Below are 18,284 nucleotides of genomic sequence, written 5' to 3'. Positions count from 1 at the left end.
TCCTAGCTGAAGTGAGGGCTAAAAAGAGAGCTAATTTCCAAGACAACATTTTTAAGTCCACCCTATGGATTGGCTCGAACTGAGGTCTCATGAGATGAGCCAGCCCTAGATTGAGATTCCAAGCGAGGTGATGGTCGCACTGGAGGAAAAACCCTGAACAGACCTTTCAGTAATTGTTTGATAATTCTGGCAGACCAGAGAAAAGGACTCGAAGCTAATCTTCTGAATCTTGAAATAGCCGCCAGATGCACTTTGATGGAAGAATGAGAAAGGCCTGATTTAGCCAGCGATAGAATGTAAGGCAGAATCTGATGCGGAGCTGAAGAGAATGGATGGATATGTTCCCTGTGACACCAAAGGCAGAAGTGCTTCCATTTAGCACAATAAGTTTTATTTGTACTTGGTGCGCAAGCTTGACTTAATATCTCCCTACATTCTTGAGGGATATGTAGGCTGTGGAATTCTCTGTGCTCAGGATCCAGGCATTCAAATGGAGAGAGCTTGGATCTGGATGTACCACCTGTCCCTGGGACATTGTTAATAGACAGAATGGGACACAGGCGAAAAGGATGGTCCTGAGATAGTAAGAGAAGCTCTGTGAACCAGAATTAGCAAAGCCATGCTGGTGCAATCAAGATCATCCTGCAAGGCTCCATCTTTATTTTCCTGAGAAGCCGTGGGATTAAGGGAATTGGAGGAAAGGCGTAAACAAATTCGCCTAATCAAGACTTCTAAAGAGCCTTCCCCAGTGACCCTGAATGATGATCCCTGCTTGCACAGAGTCGGCATTTCCTGTTTTCTGGAGTCGCAAACCGGTCTATTGCTGGAGTTCCCCAGCGTTTAAACACCTCCTCCAGAATGTCTCGATCCAATTCCCACTCATGACAGGCCGATTTCAGACGACTCAAGGTGTCTGCTGTTGTGTTGAGAGTGCCTGGTAGATGCTCTGCTGAGAGAATTACATTGTGGAGAATCGCCCATTCCCATATCTCCTGGACCTGTATCGAGAGCAGACGAGACCTCGTACCTCCCAGTTTGTTTATGTAATGCATGGCCGTTGTGTTGTCTGTCCTGACCAGCACAGTTGCCTCTTGAACCTTTGGCCTGAAAACCTGCAAAGCTAGGCGAATTGCTCCGAGTTCCAAGAGATTGATATGAAGTAAACGCTCTTCTATGTTCCAGTGACTGCGGACTTGGAGGTCTTGTAAAACAGCGCCTCACCCTTCCATTGAGGCGTCTGTAGTTAGTATCAGAGGAGATGGAGCCATTCTGAAAGACCTTTTGAGATGTTCTCCTTGATAGCCCACCAACCAGTAGCTTTTCTCAGGAGAGGAGTGACCCTTATCTGGTCTTCTAAAGAACCTTCCACCTGGCGCCATTGTATGTCCAGCTGTTCTTGCAAGGGACGCATTCGCAGTCTGCAATGCGGAACTAAGCAAGATGAGATTGATCCTAGAAAAGACTTCAGTCAGTCAAAAAGCTTTTATTCGATATGCAAGATATCTTATAAGCACACATGCAATACAAACATTTTCAATTATACAAAAAGCATCACTTAAAGAAGTCAGTATAAAAAGCACATTTAAAAGGGATAAAAGGACATAGATTGTCCGCTGATAAATTAGCTAAACAGAATTAAATCGCTACTGACAATCTCTTGCAACGAATAAGCCAAAACTGTTTTAAAAATTTTGCAGTTCCACATACAATCAGGGGGGATGTGTCCGTGGTTAGGATACGTAGAGCTGTTAAGTGGCTACGTGTGCCCATATTTCGGCAAAGGGGCTTCAACCAAGTGCCCCTAGGCCTTGCATAATCCGGGCATTCAAACAGTACATGCGCAACGGACTCTATCTTACTTGGGCAACAGGCACAATTCGGGGACTTACGGGCCGTGGAGCTCCAGTTAGATACCAGAGCACCAAGAGGTAGAGAACCAACTCTAAATTTAAAATAAAGGGCACGATCAAGGGGAAGAGTAATTAAATCCAAATAGGGTTCAAATGCCACGATGTCTTTAACAAGTAAAAAGGCGGCAGTAGATTTACAATGGTTCGAGTTTGTAATGAGTTGCTCCGCGACCCATTTCCAGAAAAGGGCCTTTACAACATCTTTCGGCGGAGCTGAACGCGATGACCAGTAGTCTCCCAAACCAATTTTCTCCATCAGGTTTTTGGTATCCCTTAGCCATCTTATCTTTGCCCAACCCCCCAGGCTCATAATTTCCCTCAGGCCGTCAGCATAGGATTTTAACTCCTCGCCCCTCCAGATTCGGGTCCATAAAAGAAGAGGGCGAAGCAGAGCTTGATCCTTAATGCTTCTGCAGCCTGTGTCCAACAGCACAGGTACAGATGGGGTGCTCAGGGGGATGGCAATGATTGATTTCAGAAGCTTGGTCTCAGCTGTTACCAGAGTGTCCAATCGGGAGTGGCCCCACAATTCAGCCCCGTACAAGGCTGATGTCACTACCTTGGTCTTGTAAATTTCAATTACCGGGGTAAGCGATCTCCTCGGTGAGGCTCGGTACTCCCTCATAAGAGCTCCTCCTACTCTCTTATGGTTAAGGACCATTTTATCTATGTGATTTCCCCAGGACATTCTATCCGTGATCCGAATTCCGAGATAATCGAATTCGGATACTTTTTCTAGGGCAACAGAGTTAAGCATAGGTGGGCGGCCCAATTTCCGTGGGGGGTTTAGGACTAAGTATTTAGTTTTGTCCACGTTTATTATTAGCCCTTTTGCAGCACAAAACTCCTGGAAGCGCGTTAGGAGTTTCTGGAGGCCTTGGGGAGTCTTCGAGATCAAAAGCGTGTCATCCGCAAAAAGCAGGGTGGGGATCCGGACTCCTCCAAGACAGGGGGCGTCGGCTGGTTCTTGTTGGAGATATTCCACCACCCCATTTAGATAAAGTGAGAATAGGGTGGGCGCCAAGACGCAACCCTGTCTTACTCCCCTAGACACCGGTATTTTTTCAGTGACCTCTCCGTTTTTACCCCAACGAACCTGTGCATAGGTATTGGCATGGAGGCTAATGAGGAGGGACAAGATATAATCGGGCAATCCCAGTTTGTAAAGTACCCTCCATAGTTCTTCCCGGGGGACCAGGTCAAAGGCAGTCTTCAGGTCTATAAAGGCCAAGTAAAGACTACCCCTACCTAGATCCACCACCTTCCATCCCAATAGTGCCAACCTAAACACCTGCTCTATTGTCCCCATTCCTGCCCGGAAGCCTGCCTGGAAGTCTGATAGGATTTTATTTTCCTCCACCCAGTGGAGGATCCTTCCGAGAATAGCTTTACCAGCTATCTTTTGGGTGGAGTCTATCAAACTTATTGGGCGGTAGTTCCCCGGGGTTTCCCTACAGCCTTTTTTGTAAATTGGGACCACCACTGCCCCTTTCCAAGATTCTGGTACTGCTCCTCCCATCATGATGTCATTGAGGAGAGCAGCTATCACCCTTCCCCATTCTACGGGATAAGCCTTCATTAAGTCCCCCGGGAGGCCATCTGGGCCCGCTGCCTTGCGGGGAGCTACCCACCCTATGACCCCCTCAATTTCTACAGGGGTGAAGAAATCATAGGACTGAGGTTCAATTACTAGTGAGAAGTTTACCCCCATGTTCATGTCCCCGTCTGGAGGGAGGTATAACGCCCCAAAATGATTTACCCAATTTTGGGGCGGAATATTACAGGGTCTCATAGTTTCAGCGGGTTTATTCCGTGAAGCTATAAGATTCCAGAAAGCCCTTGTGTCCCTACTTTTACTCGCTAAGAGCAGGTCTTCCCAGAACTTATCTTCCCACTCCCTCCTAGCATTTTTAAGGGCTTTATTATAGGTCTTCCTTGCGACCTGAATCTCACTGGGGGATTTAAACTTTACAGCCTCCACTAATTTTGACTTATACGCCCTACATGAAAAGACTTGTATTGACGAACTGTCAGGGATCGTCTCTTCCGTAGATGGTTGGCAGAGAAGATTAGCTTTTTCTGTCTTTCCTCCGAAGGAAAAGCCTTGCAGCTTCTTGTATCCAGAATGGCACCTAAGAACTTGACCCTTCTGGATGGAACAAAGACTGATTTTTCTTTGTTGAGATGCAGACCCAGGTGATTGAAAAATTGGATGCAACTTTCGACTGCCTTTGTCGTTGCTTGAGAAGACGGAGTTTTAATCAACCAATCGTCTAGGTAAGGGAAAACTTCTAGTGATTGTTTCCTTAGGAATGTTGCTACCGGAGCCAACACCTACGTGAATATCCGCAGAGCGGATCTGAGCCCGAACGGTAGTACTTTGAACTGAAAGTGGCTCTTGGCTACTGTGAAGCATAAATATTTTCTGTGAGCTGGGTGGATCGGAACGTGGAAATATGCGTCCTGGAGATCCTGAGTCACCATGTAATCCCCTGGATTTAGAAGACGTAAGAGACCATTCAAAAAGAGTTTTATGAGATAGGTGTTGAGCTCCCTCAGATCTAAGATTAGGCGCCACGTTTCCTCCGTCTTGTGAATGAGGAAAAATCTTGAATAGAACCCTTTACCTCTTTGAGAGAGTGGCACTGGTTCTATCGCTCTTTTGTTGAGCAGATGACAAACTTCGAGACGAAGAAGATGCAGATGTTTTGATTCTGTGGAGCGAGGGGCTCTGGGAGGTGGGAGGTTTTGGAATTCTAGTGTATGGCCAAATTGAACGATATTCAGGACCCACCGATCTGTTGATCTGATCTTCCAGCAATCGAGAAAATGTGTAATCCTGCCCCCTAACGATGTCACAGGGGGTGAAGGACCAGTAGGCAGAGCCAGGAAGCCGCTATTGGCGTTTAGAGGTATCTCTCCCTTGACGTCCCTGTCTACCTCTGGAAGATTGGCGAGAGAAAGACGCCAATTGACTTTGCCACTGAGTGTACTGAGGCTTGAATGATTGAGAGGATTGTGAATAGGAGGAGTAGCGCTGCTGATAACCTCCCCTATATGTAGAGAATCCTTTACCTCTTGCACCCTGGAAAGGTACTTTTCGATATTGAAGTGTGCCCAAAGATTTCACCGTTTCAGTATCTTTCTTAATGCCCTTCTTAATGTTTGCCAAACAGCATATCTCCATCGAAGGGCAGATCCAGAATCCTATTCTGCACCTCCGGGCGAAACCAGGTACATCTTGGCCATCCTTGATGCCTCAGGACCGCTGAACCTGCTAAGGCGCGAAAAGCTGTTGTAGCAATGTCCCTTGCACAATCTATAATTTCAGATGAAGATCATTCACCTTCTTCCAGGATTTTTCCTCGCTTCTGCCTTGACACTCTGGAAGCTGATCAATTAAAGGAGAAAGATCGCACCACATTTCATATCGTCCCAAAATCGCTAGTGCGTTCAAGGCCCTAACAAGGAGGCTAGACAGAGGAAAACCTCTTGCCTACGTTGTCCAGGCACCTGCCCTCTCTGTCTGGCGGTGCTATCAGGGGTGCTGACTGGTTTCTTGATTTTCTTTGGGCTGCCTGAGAAATAACCAAATCCAGTTTAGGTTGCCCAATTAGACAGGCAGGACTGTCCTCCGGAGCCATATATTTCTTCTCCAGCCGCGGTAGAACCGGAGTCAGAGTAGCAGTAGACTGCATCACCTTCTTGCCCTCATTCCAAACATGTTCTACAATGGGTATGTAACGAATAGCTTTCTTGTAGGGCTCTTTAAAATCATGGAGGAAACAGTCTGACTAACACCGGAACAGGAAGGCCAAATCTTTTAGATGCCCTTTCCATCAGATTATGGAAACCTCCTATGTCTACTGGCGGTGAATCCACTGTCTCCAGAGATGGTGAAGCCGGGTCTGGGATAACATAATCGTCCCATTCTACCTCAGGATTTTGGGTATCTTCCACATTCTGGTCATCATCTGATGAATCCTCGTCATCATCATCATCAGGCAACGTAACCACATCATGCCCTTCTATCAAAGGTTGTTCTCCCTGCCTTTGAGAGGTTGATACCACGGTAGCAGGAGGAGGTTGCTGAGGTGGGGGGAGGTTTTATGGTTTCAGGGGTTTCTGATGGGAACTTCTTCTCATAATCCAACAACATCAGCTGTAGGTCATTTATAAGTGACGACGGCATGGCAACCATACCTTGTCCTGTTGGTTCCTGAAGTGTATCACATGGAGTGAATTGAGTTTCTGGATGATGTTAACCCAGGTAATAGTCATCTGAATCAGAGTCCTGGTACTTCACCTAAAGTTGTGACAGACTATTAGCATCCCCATATGGACTCTCATCCTCATCAGAGTATTCCTCCTCCAGAAGAAGAGGTGGAGGCAATGGTGTTACCCTACGCGGTGATGTCATCTCCGGAGTAATTATTCTTTGCCTGATAGAAATTTTCAGTTTTTGGATAGTCGACGGTGTCGTCGACGAGGTAATCCTCGTCGCTGGAACTGTCGTCAACGGTGGACTAAACGTCGACCATACCGTCGACTAGGTCGACGTCCGGATCATCGTCGCTGTAGTCATAGTAGTCGTCCTCCTCGTCGACACTATCGTCGCCGTCGAGGTTGTTAGTCTTCTCGACGTACGATGTACCGTCGACGGAGTCATCGTCGACTATGTCTTCGGCGAAGCTCTCGCCGACGAGCCCGTCGACGGAGCAGAAATCGAAACCAATTCAGTTTTTGATGTAGTCGATGTATCTGAGGAGATTGTCGTCGAGGGACGAATTTTCTTCTCTCCTTTCGCCTCCTGAGGTGTACTTGAAGGTTTCTTACAGACCTTTTCTTTTTCCGACAGTGAAGAAGCAACAGAAAGGCCTTGGCTTGCCTTTTTTCCAGATGATACCTCAGGAAGAAGTCCCTCTTTCTCCTTTGAATGGTGAGGAGATTTTTGGGGACTAAGCCTTTTAGACCTTGCAGAGGTCTTTTGAGAGGCCTTAGCAGGAGGTTCGGCTGAAGTAAAAGGGGAATACCTACCCCTTTTTGTAGACCGCCTCAAAGATGTTGCAGAGGAAGAATCTTCACTGTCACTAGACAGAACCTCCTTTCGAGACTTCATCTTCTGTAGCCAAGTCAGAAGTCTCCCTTCTCGGTCTCTCAGAGTTTTGGTCGAGAAAGTCCTGTAGATCTTACACTCAGTGGCCTTGTGATCTGGATAGAAGCAATCAATACAATCTTTATGCTTATCTTCGACATATAGCCTCTTTGAGCAAGTAGGACAGGCTTTGAATAAAGCTTTCTTTTCAGACATCCTGAAGAAGAAAAAGTTGAAGAAATCCAAAGTTGAAGAAAAAAACTGAGCAGAGCTCAGTGGAGACTCCCTTAGCACAATGTGTGGTAGAAAATCTGAGGCTTTGCGGTTCTCTCAGGAGGGTTCTATGGGGTGAGGCTGTTCTGATTGGTTGCTGCAAAATGTTGGTCTCTTTTACAAAAAGAGGTAGATAAGCTACAAAATGAGATGAGGCCTAGGCATTACTTTCTCTTTTGTACATACTGCTATGGTATTTTCTATTTACCGAGGCTCCCAGGCTGACGACGGGGAATGATACAAAGCATGGGAATCTATGAAAGTTCCAATACTGGGCCAAACTCAAAAACCCCAGAGGACCTGACTGCCTTGCTCAACTAAAGACTGGAACTCCCACGAGCAGTGGTTCTGCTCAAAGATCAACAACCCCTGGTGCCAGCCAGGAACCGCGAATCCAACACACTCTGCACCCACTGAGCCCAGCCTGTGCCTGAGTGAACAAAGACCACGAGGACATCTCCCCCCTGGCGACTGACCACGAATCCAGCCCCCAAGGACCGTCCTCGATGCTCCTGACGACACCTGCAGCCTCACAATCAGGGACCCCTTTAATCGCGACCAGCAGCGGGTTAAATTTCCTGACACCAAAAGACTCCCCTGCACCCGGCGCTCTGGGGCCCCATGTGCCCTCCTCTGGGTGACTACCTAATCTACGGCTTCCCAACTTACCTCTCGAAGTGGTGGTCGCACCTGAAGAATCTTCGTCCCGAGCTTCAGCCTATGTTCGTCTTGTAGCTTTCCGGTTAAAATATATTGGGCGCCTGATGGGCCAAAAGCACCCTGCACCCAGCCGCCCAAGTGCCACTGGAAGTGCAGCATCTGTTCTATTCTACTTCCCCACTTGCCCTGTGTAAGTGACCAGGATCTCAGCTCCCACAGCCGCGTGGCCTGCCTGCTAGCAGCCACCAACCAAATGCCCCCTGCCCACCATATGATAACATTGGGCCTACCTACTCTGCACCCGGCTGCCCCTGTGCCGCTGAGAGTGTAACGTCTGTACCTACCTGACCCTGAGAGACCCCCTAGTCTTACCCCAGAACCTTAACTCTGCCTGTTGAGTACTTGCCCAAAGACCGATAACTTGCTTTTTCTCAATAGGGTAACATTGGCTGGTTTCACGTAGAAATTCTTCCGTTGAGTTTTGAAACTTTGAAATATTCCTTAAAAATCATCCGATCAACGAAAACGAAATTACTCACCTGGTACCAGGAGAGATCCCAGTGCTGGATCTTTGTGCCCAGCACTGACCCTAAAAAGTAATCACAACTGTGACTTTCCGATAACTCAATTTCCTCCCATTGCATAACATTGCCTGGTTTTCACCAGAATTTCTTGTCGATTTTCAAAACATACAAATATTCCTTAAAAATCGCCTGTGTAACAAAAACGATTTCTTTCAACTGTTTACAGGAAATGCACCAGGACTGAATCCAGGATCCAACCCGGAGTAAGAAAAACATTCGTAAAGTGATTTTATTGCAGTTACTTAAAACTTCCCATTGAGCTCAATGTTATAATTGTGTTTAACTTGTGTTGCATATTGCAAATACTGTATCTATTGCATTTAAAAGTGTATTGTTATTTGAAAGTACTCAATTGCAACATCTCATTCTGAGAAAGTATTTTTATACCTACTTGTGGTTCTAAAATAAAAAGAAATTATATACAATACAATTGGCCTAGAGTTCAGTTCTTGAGTGTGTGAGACCATTTGCTGACTGAGTGTGTACAACAAATGCTTTACACTGTCCTCTGATACTGCCTTACTGCTCGACCAAGCTACCACTTTAGAGAGTAAGGTTATATCTAACTTTAACCTCTGCCAAACCTCTGGGAATTGTGGACTCTATCTTACTTTGGTGCAGTATATACAGAGTCACTTTCTTGCAGTAGGTGACCTCACTTATTTTCTCTATGATGAGGTAAGGGCCACTTAATTTGTCCTGGAGAGCCCTTGTGCCACAGGCTTCAAAACCCACACCTTTTGCCATGGTGGAATTCCACCAGTGCAGATTTTTGGTCAACCAGTGGTTCTGGAGCTCCTGGCCGGCCTTAAGATTTTTGAAGCTTTTTCCATGTACTCTTCCATTCTGGATCTTAGGCCTAGTACATAGTCCACAATGTCCGGTTTGGGTTCTTGGAGAGGCTTCTCCCAACCCTCTTTAACAAGACAGAGTGGTCCTCCAACAGGATGGCCAAACAGAAGTTCAAAGGGGGAAAATCCTACTCCCTTCTGAGGCACTTCCCTGTAGGCGAAAAGCAAGCATGGCAAGAGGGCGTTGTATCTCCTATTGAGTTTTTTAGGGAGCCCAATGATCATGCCCTTCAATATATTGTTGTACCTTTCTTGCGGGTGATAGGGTGTAGTAAACTAGTACTGCACTTCACACTTCTTCCAAACGTGTGAGGTATGCAGACATGAAGTTTGACCTTCTGCCTGACACCACCTCCTCTGAAAACCCTACCCTAGTGAGGACACCAATGAGGGCCTTGGCTATTGCAGGAGCAGTACTAGTCCTAAGAGGAATCGCTTCAGGATACCTGGTGACATGATCCACTACCACCAGTATAAATTTGTTTCCTGAGGCTATGGGAGGTTCAAGTGGGCCCACTATGTCTACACATACCCTCGCAATGAGAACCCCAACCACTGGCAGTGGAATTAAGGGGGGCTTTGGGTGTCCACTTGTTTTGCCACTGGAGTGACAGGTGACACAGGAGCTTACAAACTTCTTTACTTTCTGGGACATCTGGGGACAGTAAAAGTGACTAACTAGCCTCTCCCAAGTTTTGGTTTGCCCATATAGGGGGATGTCATGGGCCAAAGTGAGTAAGAACTCCCTGTACTTCTTAAGCACTACCACTCTCCTAGTGGCTCTAGGGTTAGGGTCTCTGGCTTCAGTATACAGGAGTCTCTCCTCCCAATAGGCTCTGTGGGTCCCACCGACTTTTCCCTTTTCATGTGCAGTAACTTGCTGCCTCAGGCTTTTAATAGCTGGACAGGTCTGCTGTCCAAGGCAGAGTTGTTCCCTAGTGGGACGTCATGGGCCTAAAAGCTCAACCTGGTAGGTGTCAAGTTCCATGGGCTCAGTTCCCTCTGGGTCTGCCAAGTCTTCTCACTGAGGAGAGGGGTCCTGAATCTTTTGCTGTTTAGAAGCTTGTTTACCAGTCTTCTCACTTCTTCTCTTGGATGGTTGGACCACTCTTCCAGGCTCCAACACTTCTTTTTCACCGTTTTCAGCTCTGTGCTCTAGTCTTGACACACGAAATCCCAAGGATGTCCAGCATTGCTGCATGGGTTTTCAATTCTACCTCAGCCCATGCGGAGGTCTCCAGGTCATTTTCAAGCAGATAGGCAGCTGGGCGTTTTGGAGAGGCCACTACCTGCTTCAGGCAGTAAACACCCCCCTCCCACAGTCTAATGATACCATAGCCATGGCATGGTTCGTAGTCATACTGTCAGTGTTGTTGACTGGATAACATTTTCCAATCAGGTATTGGTCTGGGGAAATCGGTGTCTCTCTTACCCTGGTGACACTGGCACCAGTATCCCTCAGGTCTTCTATCCTAGTCCCATTTATCCAGGGGGACTGTAAATACTTCTTTAAGTTGGGAGGGCACACAGCTAAAGTGGGTAACTGAACTTCATCATCAGTGACTAGAACGGCTTCAGTGTGAACCCGGATTTGCTCCGGGCATACTGTTGAACCCATCTGGAGATTGTCAACACCAGTACTAACTGGAGGAGGACTGGTGGGGGGGGGTTCTTGTTAGGACAAGTAACATCTCCAGTTGAGTGTCTCAACTTCTTACAGTTGAAGCACCAAGCCTACTGGGGATCAAAGTTTTTCCCTTTGTACCTACCAATGGACTGGGAAGAGTTTTGGGACCCACCCCATAAACAGGTTTTTGGGGCCCTTTAGAAAACCCTGGCTTTTTGTCTTTGGGGTTCTCATCCCCTTTCCCCTGGGGAAGTCTGGTAACACCTTTCTTTTGGTTACCCCCAGTTGCTGTTTTTGTTACCCTAGTCTTGACCAAGTGGTCTGCAATCTTTCCAAATTCTTGGGGGAGAAATTAGACCTAGGTCTGACAGATGCTGATGCAAATTCATTAGTGCAATTACTCAAAATAGGTTCGCTCATAAAAAGATTGTAAAGTCCATTGAAATCATGAACATTATTTCCAGTTAACCATTCATCTAGTGTCTTAACTGAGTAGTCTATGAAGTCCACCCAGCACTGGATTTGCGAGCCCCCCCCCCATCTAATCCTATATTCCTCAGTTGTGAGTCCAAAGCCCTCAGAGTGTTCCCCATGAGGTTATAAGACCCAGCATCTGCCCCTGTAATCAGGAGTCTGTCCCTGCAGTTACCAGTCACCAAAGGAATGCCCGCCAGTGTGACTTACTCACTTTTCTCATTTCACAAGCTCTAACAAAATCTATAACCATCTGATGATGTCCTCACCTTCCTTAAATTTGGGGACAATCACTTAGGGGATTTTGGGATCACAAGATTTGCTACTGTCCCAATTTATTATGTCGCTGAGACATTAGCAAATCCCTGCTCTTATTTTTCTAGAACGAATAGTTTACCTTTCGGTGTAGTTTTGGAGCTTGAAGAATTTTCTGGATTCACATGCTGTGCATTATTCCGTCATCTAGTGGTTGGGTCCGGAATTGTAGTATTTCTGTCCTTTTTAGGTCTTGTGTAGACAGCGCTTGTGCTGTCGCAAGACCTATAGTAAATACAATATTGAGGGTAATTTCTCCTGCCGCTTGCCATTAACTCTAGCATTGCTGTTATCTCGCTTACTGTTCGCTGGCGATCCCATACGTCACTTCCGTTTTTGGAGGAAGCAGCACCGACCAACTACAATTTCCCTACACTGAGTGCTTATATATTATTTTGGGGACTACTTTTTTTGAGGTCGAGCATCACACACACACACACACACACACATACATAATCAGCACGGCGCCCTTTCACGGAGCGCGGCACTGTTAATGGTCTCATTGTTTCCTCCACCATTGCTCTCCGTTTTCACTCTCCCTACCCTGCTCCCCCTCCCTGTTCGCCAGTCACCAGGCTCCAGCTTGTGTAAACAGCAGGCGCCTATCTTTATGTGTTGCTCACTACAAATACGTTACGCTTTAACTTACAATCTTTGAATTGTGCTGCATGTCGCCTTTTTACAAAATACTTTATTTAATTTACAAGTGTGATAAGCATACATACATTATCAACATTGTGCCCTTATACGATCGCCGTGATGTTAATGGTTTGGTGGTTGTCTCTTTCCATGTTCCTCCACCCCATGCTCTCTGCTCTCACTACCCCCTCCCTCCTTGTCAGTCACTGGGCTCCAGCATGTGTGAATAGCAAGCGGCTATCTTTATGCGTGGCTCACCACAAATGCAATGTTGCGCTTTAAACAGTGCCACACCGTGTTGGATTTAACATAGCAGCCACACACCTTTCTTTTGTGAGGCGTGGCTCGCCTAAATCAATTTTTGAAAATATTTGTTTTTAAAAGCGGAAAAATGCCAGCTTTAACAATCGCGCCAGTGTTCCCATTTTCAAAAGTACGGCTTTGGCGCTTTTCCTACATGAAAAATTCCATAAGTGGGGAGAGTAACATTCACACTCCACACCCTGGTGCACTGTATTTAATTTGGATGCTAGATTCATCATATATTTATCCGTTTGTCTCGTTCATGTTTATCCATATTTTATCCTTTACTTTGTCATATTATCTACTGTGATTCCGTCTGTTCCACATCGTCACCAAATTGCTTTTCCTACATGAGCATGGCTGTTGTGTTGCCTGGACGTAGGTAGCGCCAATATCCCTGGATCCCCTGCTAACATACCATACGGACTACAGAGGCAGAAGATTTGCTCACTTAGCTGCTGCAAACTTTAAGAGTTTTGCCCCACCCCTCCCATTTCACAGTGTGGGCTGCAGCGCAGATGGCTCACACGGAGTGGCACCGGAGAACCTGCCTATCTTGCCTCCCACAGGATCCTCGCTCCACCACAGTGGTCATTGATCATGAGTGCAACTGATGGACTTAAATAGTTTGCGCCGTTTTGTGAATCCTCATTCGAGTTCACAACGGCGCTCGCATTAAGCACTACATGTTTTGCAACAGATTTCTTTAGGGATAGCTTTCTTAGCTGTCAGTGAGCGCAGCTCTGCAATGGCTCTTACTGTTTCATTAACTTTAAAAAATATGCCCATGAGTCAAACGTTCTTGGCTTTGTCTATCTGCACTCAAATGCCACCTTTGTAGGGAAGGTGCGTTTTTTTTTCCAGAGGTGGAAGAAATGGCTTGCTTTGTCTCTATTGATTATAAAAAAAAAAACAGCACTTGCATAACAGGCTTAAACCATGTCCTAGTTTACTGGCCCACACACAGCTTGTTTGAAAACAGTTAATGTTTATAAAGAAGTAAACACATTCTTTTATAAAACTGTAAAAATGCAACTTCTCTTCCTGTTCTTTAATTTTGCTAAATATAACCCATGTTGACCTTCAATCCGTGAAAGGGAGTCCGGAGAAGTACTGAATAGATAAATGGGGTTGTGAAATGCCAAATTAAAGCACCACTGTGACCTATTTGTACAACGTTTTTGTACTATAATTTCTTTGACGTTTTGTTGTTTTTCGCATGCCCCTAGTATTTGTTTACCCATCTTTAAAATCGAGCCACAGTAGCGAATACCTTACTTCACTGATGTGCTTAGGTACCAGTAATTTGATACGTTTACACAGACTAAAATTACTTTTGTGGGTGATGAATGTGTAAGAGCTTGCTATGCTTTTTAAAATGTCAGTTTAATAAAGACTTTCGTTTATATGCTACATACAATTTCCATCTGGATTGCAAAACCGAACAAACACAATGGCTCATAGACCATGACACCTGTGAGACGCCAGTCGGGGTTGGCTTTTAGTCAGAAGACTTGCATTAGTTAAATGTAAATCTGTATCTGTAAAGGGTGAACTACTCACCCTTACGGGTCTCAAAGCGCTGGGGGCCGTCGTGGAAATTAAGTGAGCTATTGCCCAGAGTCACATGGAGCTGAGCTGCCGCCGGAACCGGGGATCGAACCGTGAACCCTGTGCTCCGAAGTCAGCTGCCCTGGCCGCTGCACCACACCTTTCAACATTTGATTATATTTCCCTCATTCTTTTTGTCTGCTTTTCGGTGCATGCAGATCTGCACATCAGTGGGTAAGCACATAAATGAAAGGCATTGTCATTTACAATGCCAATAACGCAAACTCTTGCAAATGCGAGACCTATTGCATTGCAAATGCTTGTTTTTGTGTGTCGAAGTACCACCATTTGGTGTCCTTCTGTTATGTCGACATGCTTCCTCCAGAAGCTCCCACCTTTGGTCGCGATCTTCGGATTTTTGTTTTCTCTCCTCCTATTGTCATCTTTCTTGGCAAAAGAGGGTGGGTTCGCTAGTGAATCCAGAAAATTCTTCAAACTGCAAAACTACACAGACAGGTAAGAAACAATTCGTATTGCAGTGCGAATCTTTTCTAGATTTACATGCTGTGCATATAATTCGTAGCAGTTTACTAGTCTTGTGGTGGCTGGGTGGAAGATGAACTTTGGTTGGTGAATAGATGTTGTAAGACTTTTTGTTCTATTTGTGCTTCTTTTTTCATTTGAATGTCCACACAGTAATGCTTTGAGAATGTGTGCACCGAAGACCATGTTGCAGCCATGCAGATGTCTTTAATTGTAGTGTTAGCTAGAAATGCAATAGTTGCTCCTATCTTTCTTGTTGAATGTGCCCGTGGGGCACCTCATAAGGCTTGTCCTGCTTTCCTGTAGCATAATTACATGGCTTGCGCTATCCATCTTGCAATAGTGTTTTTGGTTACTGGTCTTCCCAGAAAACTGCTTGCAAAGGATACAAATAACTTTTGTTTTCCTGTATTCCTTAATTCTTTCAATGCAGTACATGACTGCTTTTCTTGCGTCAAGTGTGCATAGCTTTGTCTGCTCTGGTCCTTTGGATTTTGAAAGAAACTTGGTATTTGTACTCTTTGATTTATGTGGAATTTTGATACCACCATTGGAATGAATTGAGGATCTGTCCTCATGACAATCCTGTTACTATGTATTTGGAAGTAAGGTTCCTGTAGTGTTAGTGTAGTTTGCTAACTCTACGTAGGGATGTTATTGCCACTAAAAAGGCAGTTGTGAGCGTTTGTGGCGTTGCTTTGTGTAGTGGATTGAACAGTGCTTTCATCATCTGTGTTAGAACTATGTTCAGGTTCCATGTGGAAGTGCAATTCTTTTTGCCCCCGCTAGGATCCTTTTGACTACATGTGAAGTGAAGAAACTTTTCCAAGTTTAGCCTCTTGTATACAATACAATTGCTGCGAAGTATATTTTTAGTGATGTAGAGCAAAATTTACTTTGTAGTATATGTGTTAAGTACTTTAGCACAGTTCTTTCTTTTGTAATCTTCTTTGAAATATCTTTTTAAGGCACCATTGTGTATATATTTTCCATTTAGCTGTATTACATTTTCTTGTTGTTGATTTCCTGGCTTCTCTTAGAACAGCCATTGTGATTTCTGGTAGTTTGAGATGTGTGAATTCTAAGTCCTCATGAGCCATGCCGCTAGGCCTAACTCTCTGGTTCTGGGTGAAGTACCTACCCGTTGAACAAGTTACTTACCTTCGGTAACAATATATCTGTAAGAAACATTAGTTAGTTGTAGATTATTTACCATAGAATTACCCCCAGGTGTCAGACTGAATCCGTCAGTTTTTTCGTCAGAGCAGTACTTCTCCGCGTCCGTCGTGGTCGTCAGGACGACGTTGTGGTAGCTACTTAGACGCGGCCCTCAAGCACTGATGTTAGTTTTGTACACTACTTTCCGCGCTAGAAACGCAGAGCCATGCAAGACACTGACCACTGGTGCATAAAACTGGGGCCCCAAAAGGATATCATCATTTCATAAGTCTCTATTGCGATTCTTAATCATAAAAAGACAGTTATAAAAAAAATGCAATATTACAAATATCATCCATTAATAATAATCCAGCGTTAAAAAAATATAAGTTCACAGTTACTACACCATCACATTAATAAATACATACATATACAGTGACTTTTGACATTATTAAGATCAATAAAAAAATGTATTAAATCTAACCCATTAAAAAGACATAGGACATACTTTAGCATAATAACTGTAAAATCTATTTTTAAAAAAACACATTGAGAAATACTATGTAGATGTGAAATCAGGGACCTTACATGATGACTTTACCCACCCTTTGTTGCACGCAAGACCCATGCCCAACTCAGAAACTTAGCAACTCCTATGACTACGTAATGAGTGGGGTCAGATATCAACAATCGCTTTGCTACCATTGCTGAACTAGTGCCCATAAGCTTACACACAGGTTTCAACCAGGTACTTCTTGGCTTATGGTAAAACGGGCAAAAGAAGTGGTCTATATCTTCTATCTGATCTTTATAGTGCTGGCACTTATTGCTAGAGGCAGTATCCCATTTACTTGTAAACCACCGCAAGGGCAAAGTACCAACCCTAAACTGATCTGTGAAAATTTGACCCAAAGTGGCAACAGCCATTTTCAAAGTGTTTAACGTCTCTAATAGTACAGTTACCATTTACACGCAAAATAAAAGATTAGGAATCAAATCCAATTTCCATCTTGAATATGATACCTAGTGTTTCAAACCAGGAGGATGTCACCATAAAGTTAATTAGAAAGATTCGTAATATCATCTGTATATATTACATTTGGCTCCTCTTAAATTATGTCAAGCAAAAAAACTTCCTTCTTACCTGCATTTGTTTTGTTAACCCTTTCAGCGCTGACTTTATTCCCTTTTCCTTTAGACAAACTGTACTCTACAACATCTCCTAAGTTTAGGCTATCAACATCTCCGCAGAATTCACTATAAGAAAAATGTACATCCATATCATGTCTTGTTAGCAGGACGGAGTAACTGGTTGCAACATTTATGAATCAATACTCAAACAGTAATGAAACTCTAAATACTACAGGCTCTTAGAATACAAATTTTCACTGTTTATTATGATACAATGAAATCTCAAAACAGATCACAAACATGAATTCCTATTTGTAACAGCTGATCGTTGTCAGTTTCCTCTCAAAGCACTTTGGTGTAAATACACTGGAACATACAGCTAGACAACGCTCTAATGGTATGTGTGCAACTCTTCATACATGCAATACCAAAGGCAATACAATTACTTACCTGTAATACTAGTTCTCTATCAAGGGTGCAAGACAGTGGATTTGCAGGTGGACAAGAGTCCACCTCAAAGGATAAAAACCATCACCTGCTAGATGTCACACAAATTAAATAAACCTGTGCTCAATCCCTAATAATGTGTCCTAAATCATACACAGTAGTAAACGTCACACAAACTAATCAAATTACACAAACACTTAAAATAAAGAGAATAATGTTTTGAGGAAAATAAGATAACCAAAAATCGAATAAGGGGGTAAGAATTCTTAAAGTTTAGATGAAAATAGCGCCCAAAAACCACAAAGCTCCAGCGATACTGTATGGAAGTGGTACAACAGGATCTAGGAGCAAAATGAGGCATACCAAAATGGAGTCCTCACTGGATACAAGTGGGGAAAAAAAATCAAATTCACAAAGCAGAAACTGACTTCCAGCTGCTAGGAGCTTTCAGCATGACAAAGCTGCAATTCAATCCAAAGCTGTGAAGCTGCCAAAGGGATACTTTTTCCTACACCTCTGTAGGATAATCATAGTTCCCAAACTGTCTTCCAGCACTCAAATAACCACAGGAGTACACTTGTAAGACAGAGAGGACATCAGGATTGGGAACTTGAAGAATCTCAGGTTGTCAGGCAGAGGCCAACAGCAGAGGCCAAGGCAACTGGGCGTTTCCAGGAAAAGACCTCTTGCAGCTTGTTCTGTCCCTTTAACTACACAGTAAGT

The 18,284-nt window shown here is 44.5% G+C and overlaps 1 protein-coding gene across 9 annotated transcripts in view; it reads right to left on the bottom strand.

The window, feature by feature from the left end:
• CSDE1 (cold shock domain containing E1) overlaps positions 1–18,284 on the bottom strand; it is a 1,051,746-nt gene that overhangs the window by 343,019 nt on the left and 690,443 nt on the right. For all 9 annotated transcript variants that reach the window (XR_013594894.1, XM_078644375.1, XM_078644374.1 and 6 more), the window contains one exon: positions 17,128–17,240. Coding sequence is in view for 8 of the 9 variants with exons in the window: in XM_078644375.1 (XP_078500501.1) it covers positions 17,128–17,240 (113 nt within the window). In the remaining variant the exon portion in view is untranslated. The remainder of the gene's footprint in view (positions 1–17,127; positions 17,241–18,284) is intronic.

The sequence above is a fragment of the Lissotriton helveticus genome, chromosome 5_1, assembly GCF_964261635.1.
Source record: "Lissotriton helveticus chromosome 5_1, aLisHel1.1, whole genome shotgun sequence".
In the NCBI taxonomy this organism is placed as follows: Eukaryota; Metazoa; Chordata; class Amphibia; order Caudata; family Salamandridae; genus Lissotriton; species Lissotriton helveticus.
The sequence above is the reverse complement of the archived record's forward strand: the minus strand, read 5'-3'. Positions and strand labels throughout refer to the sequence as shown.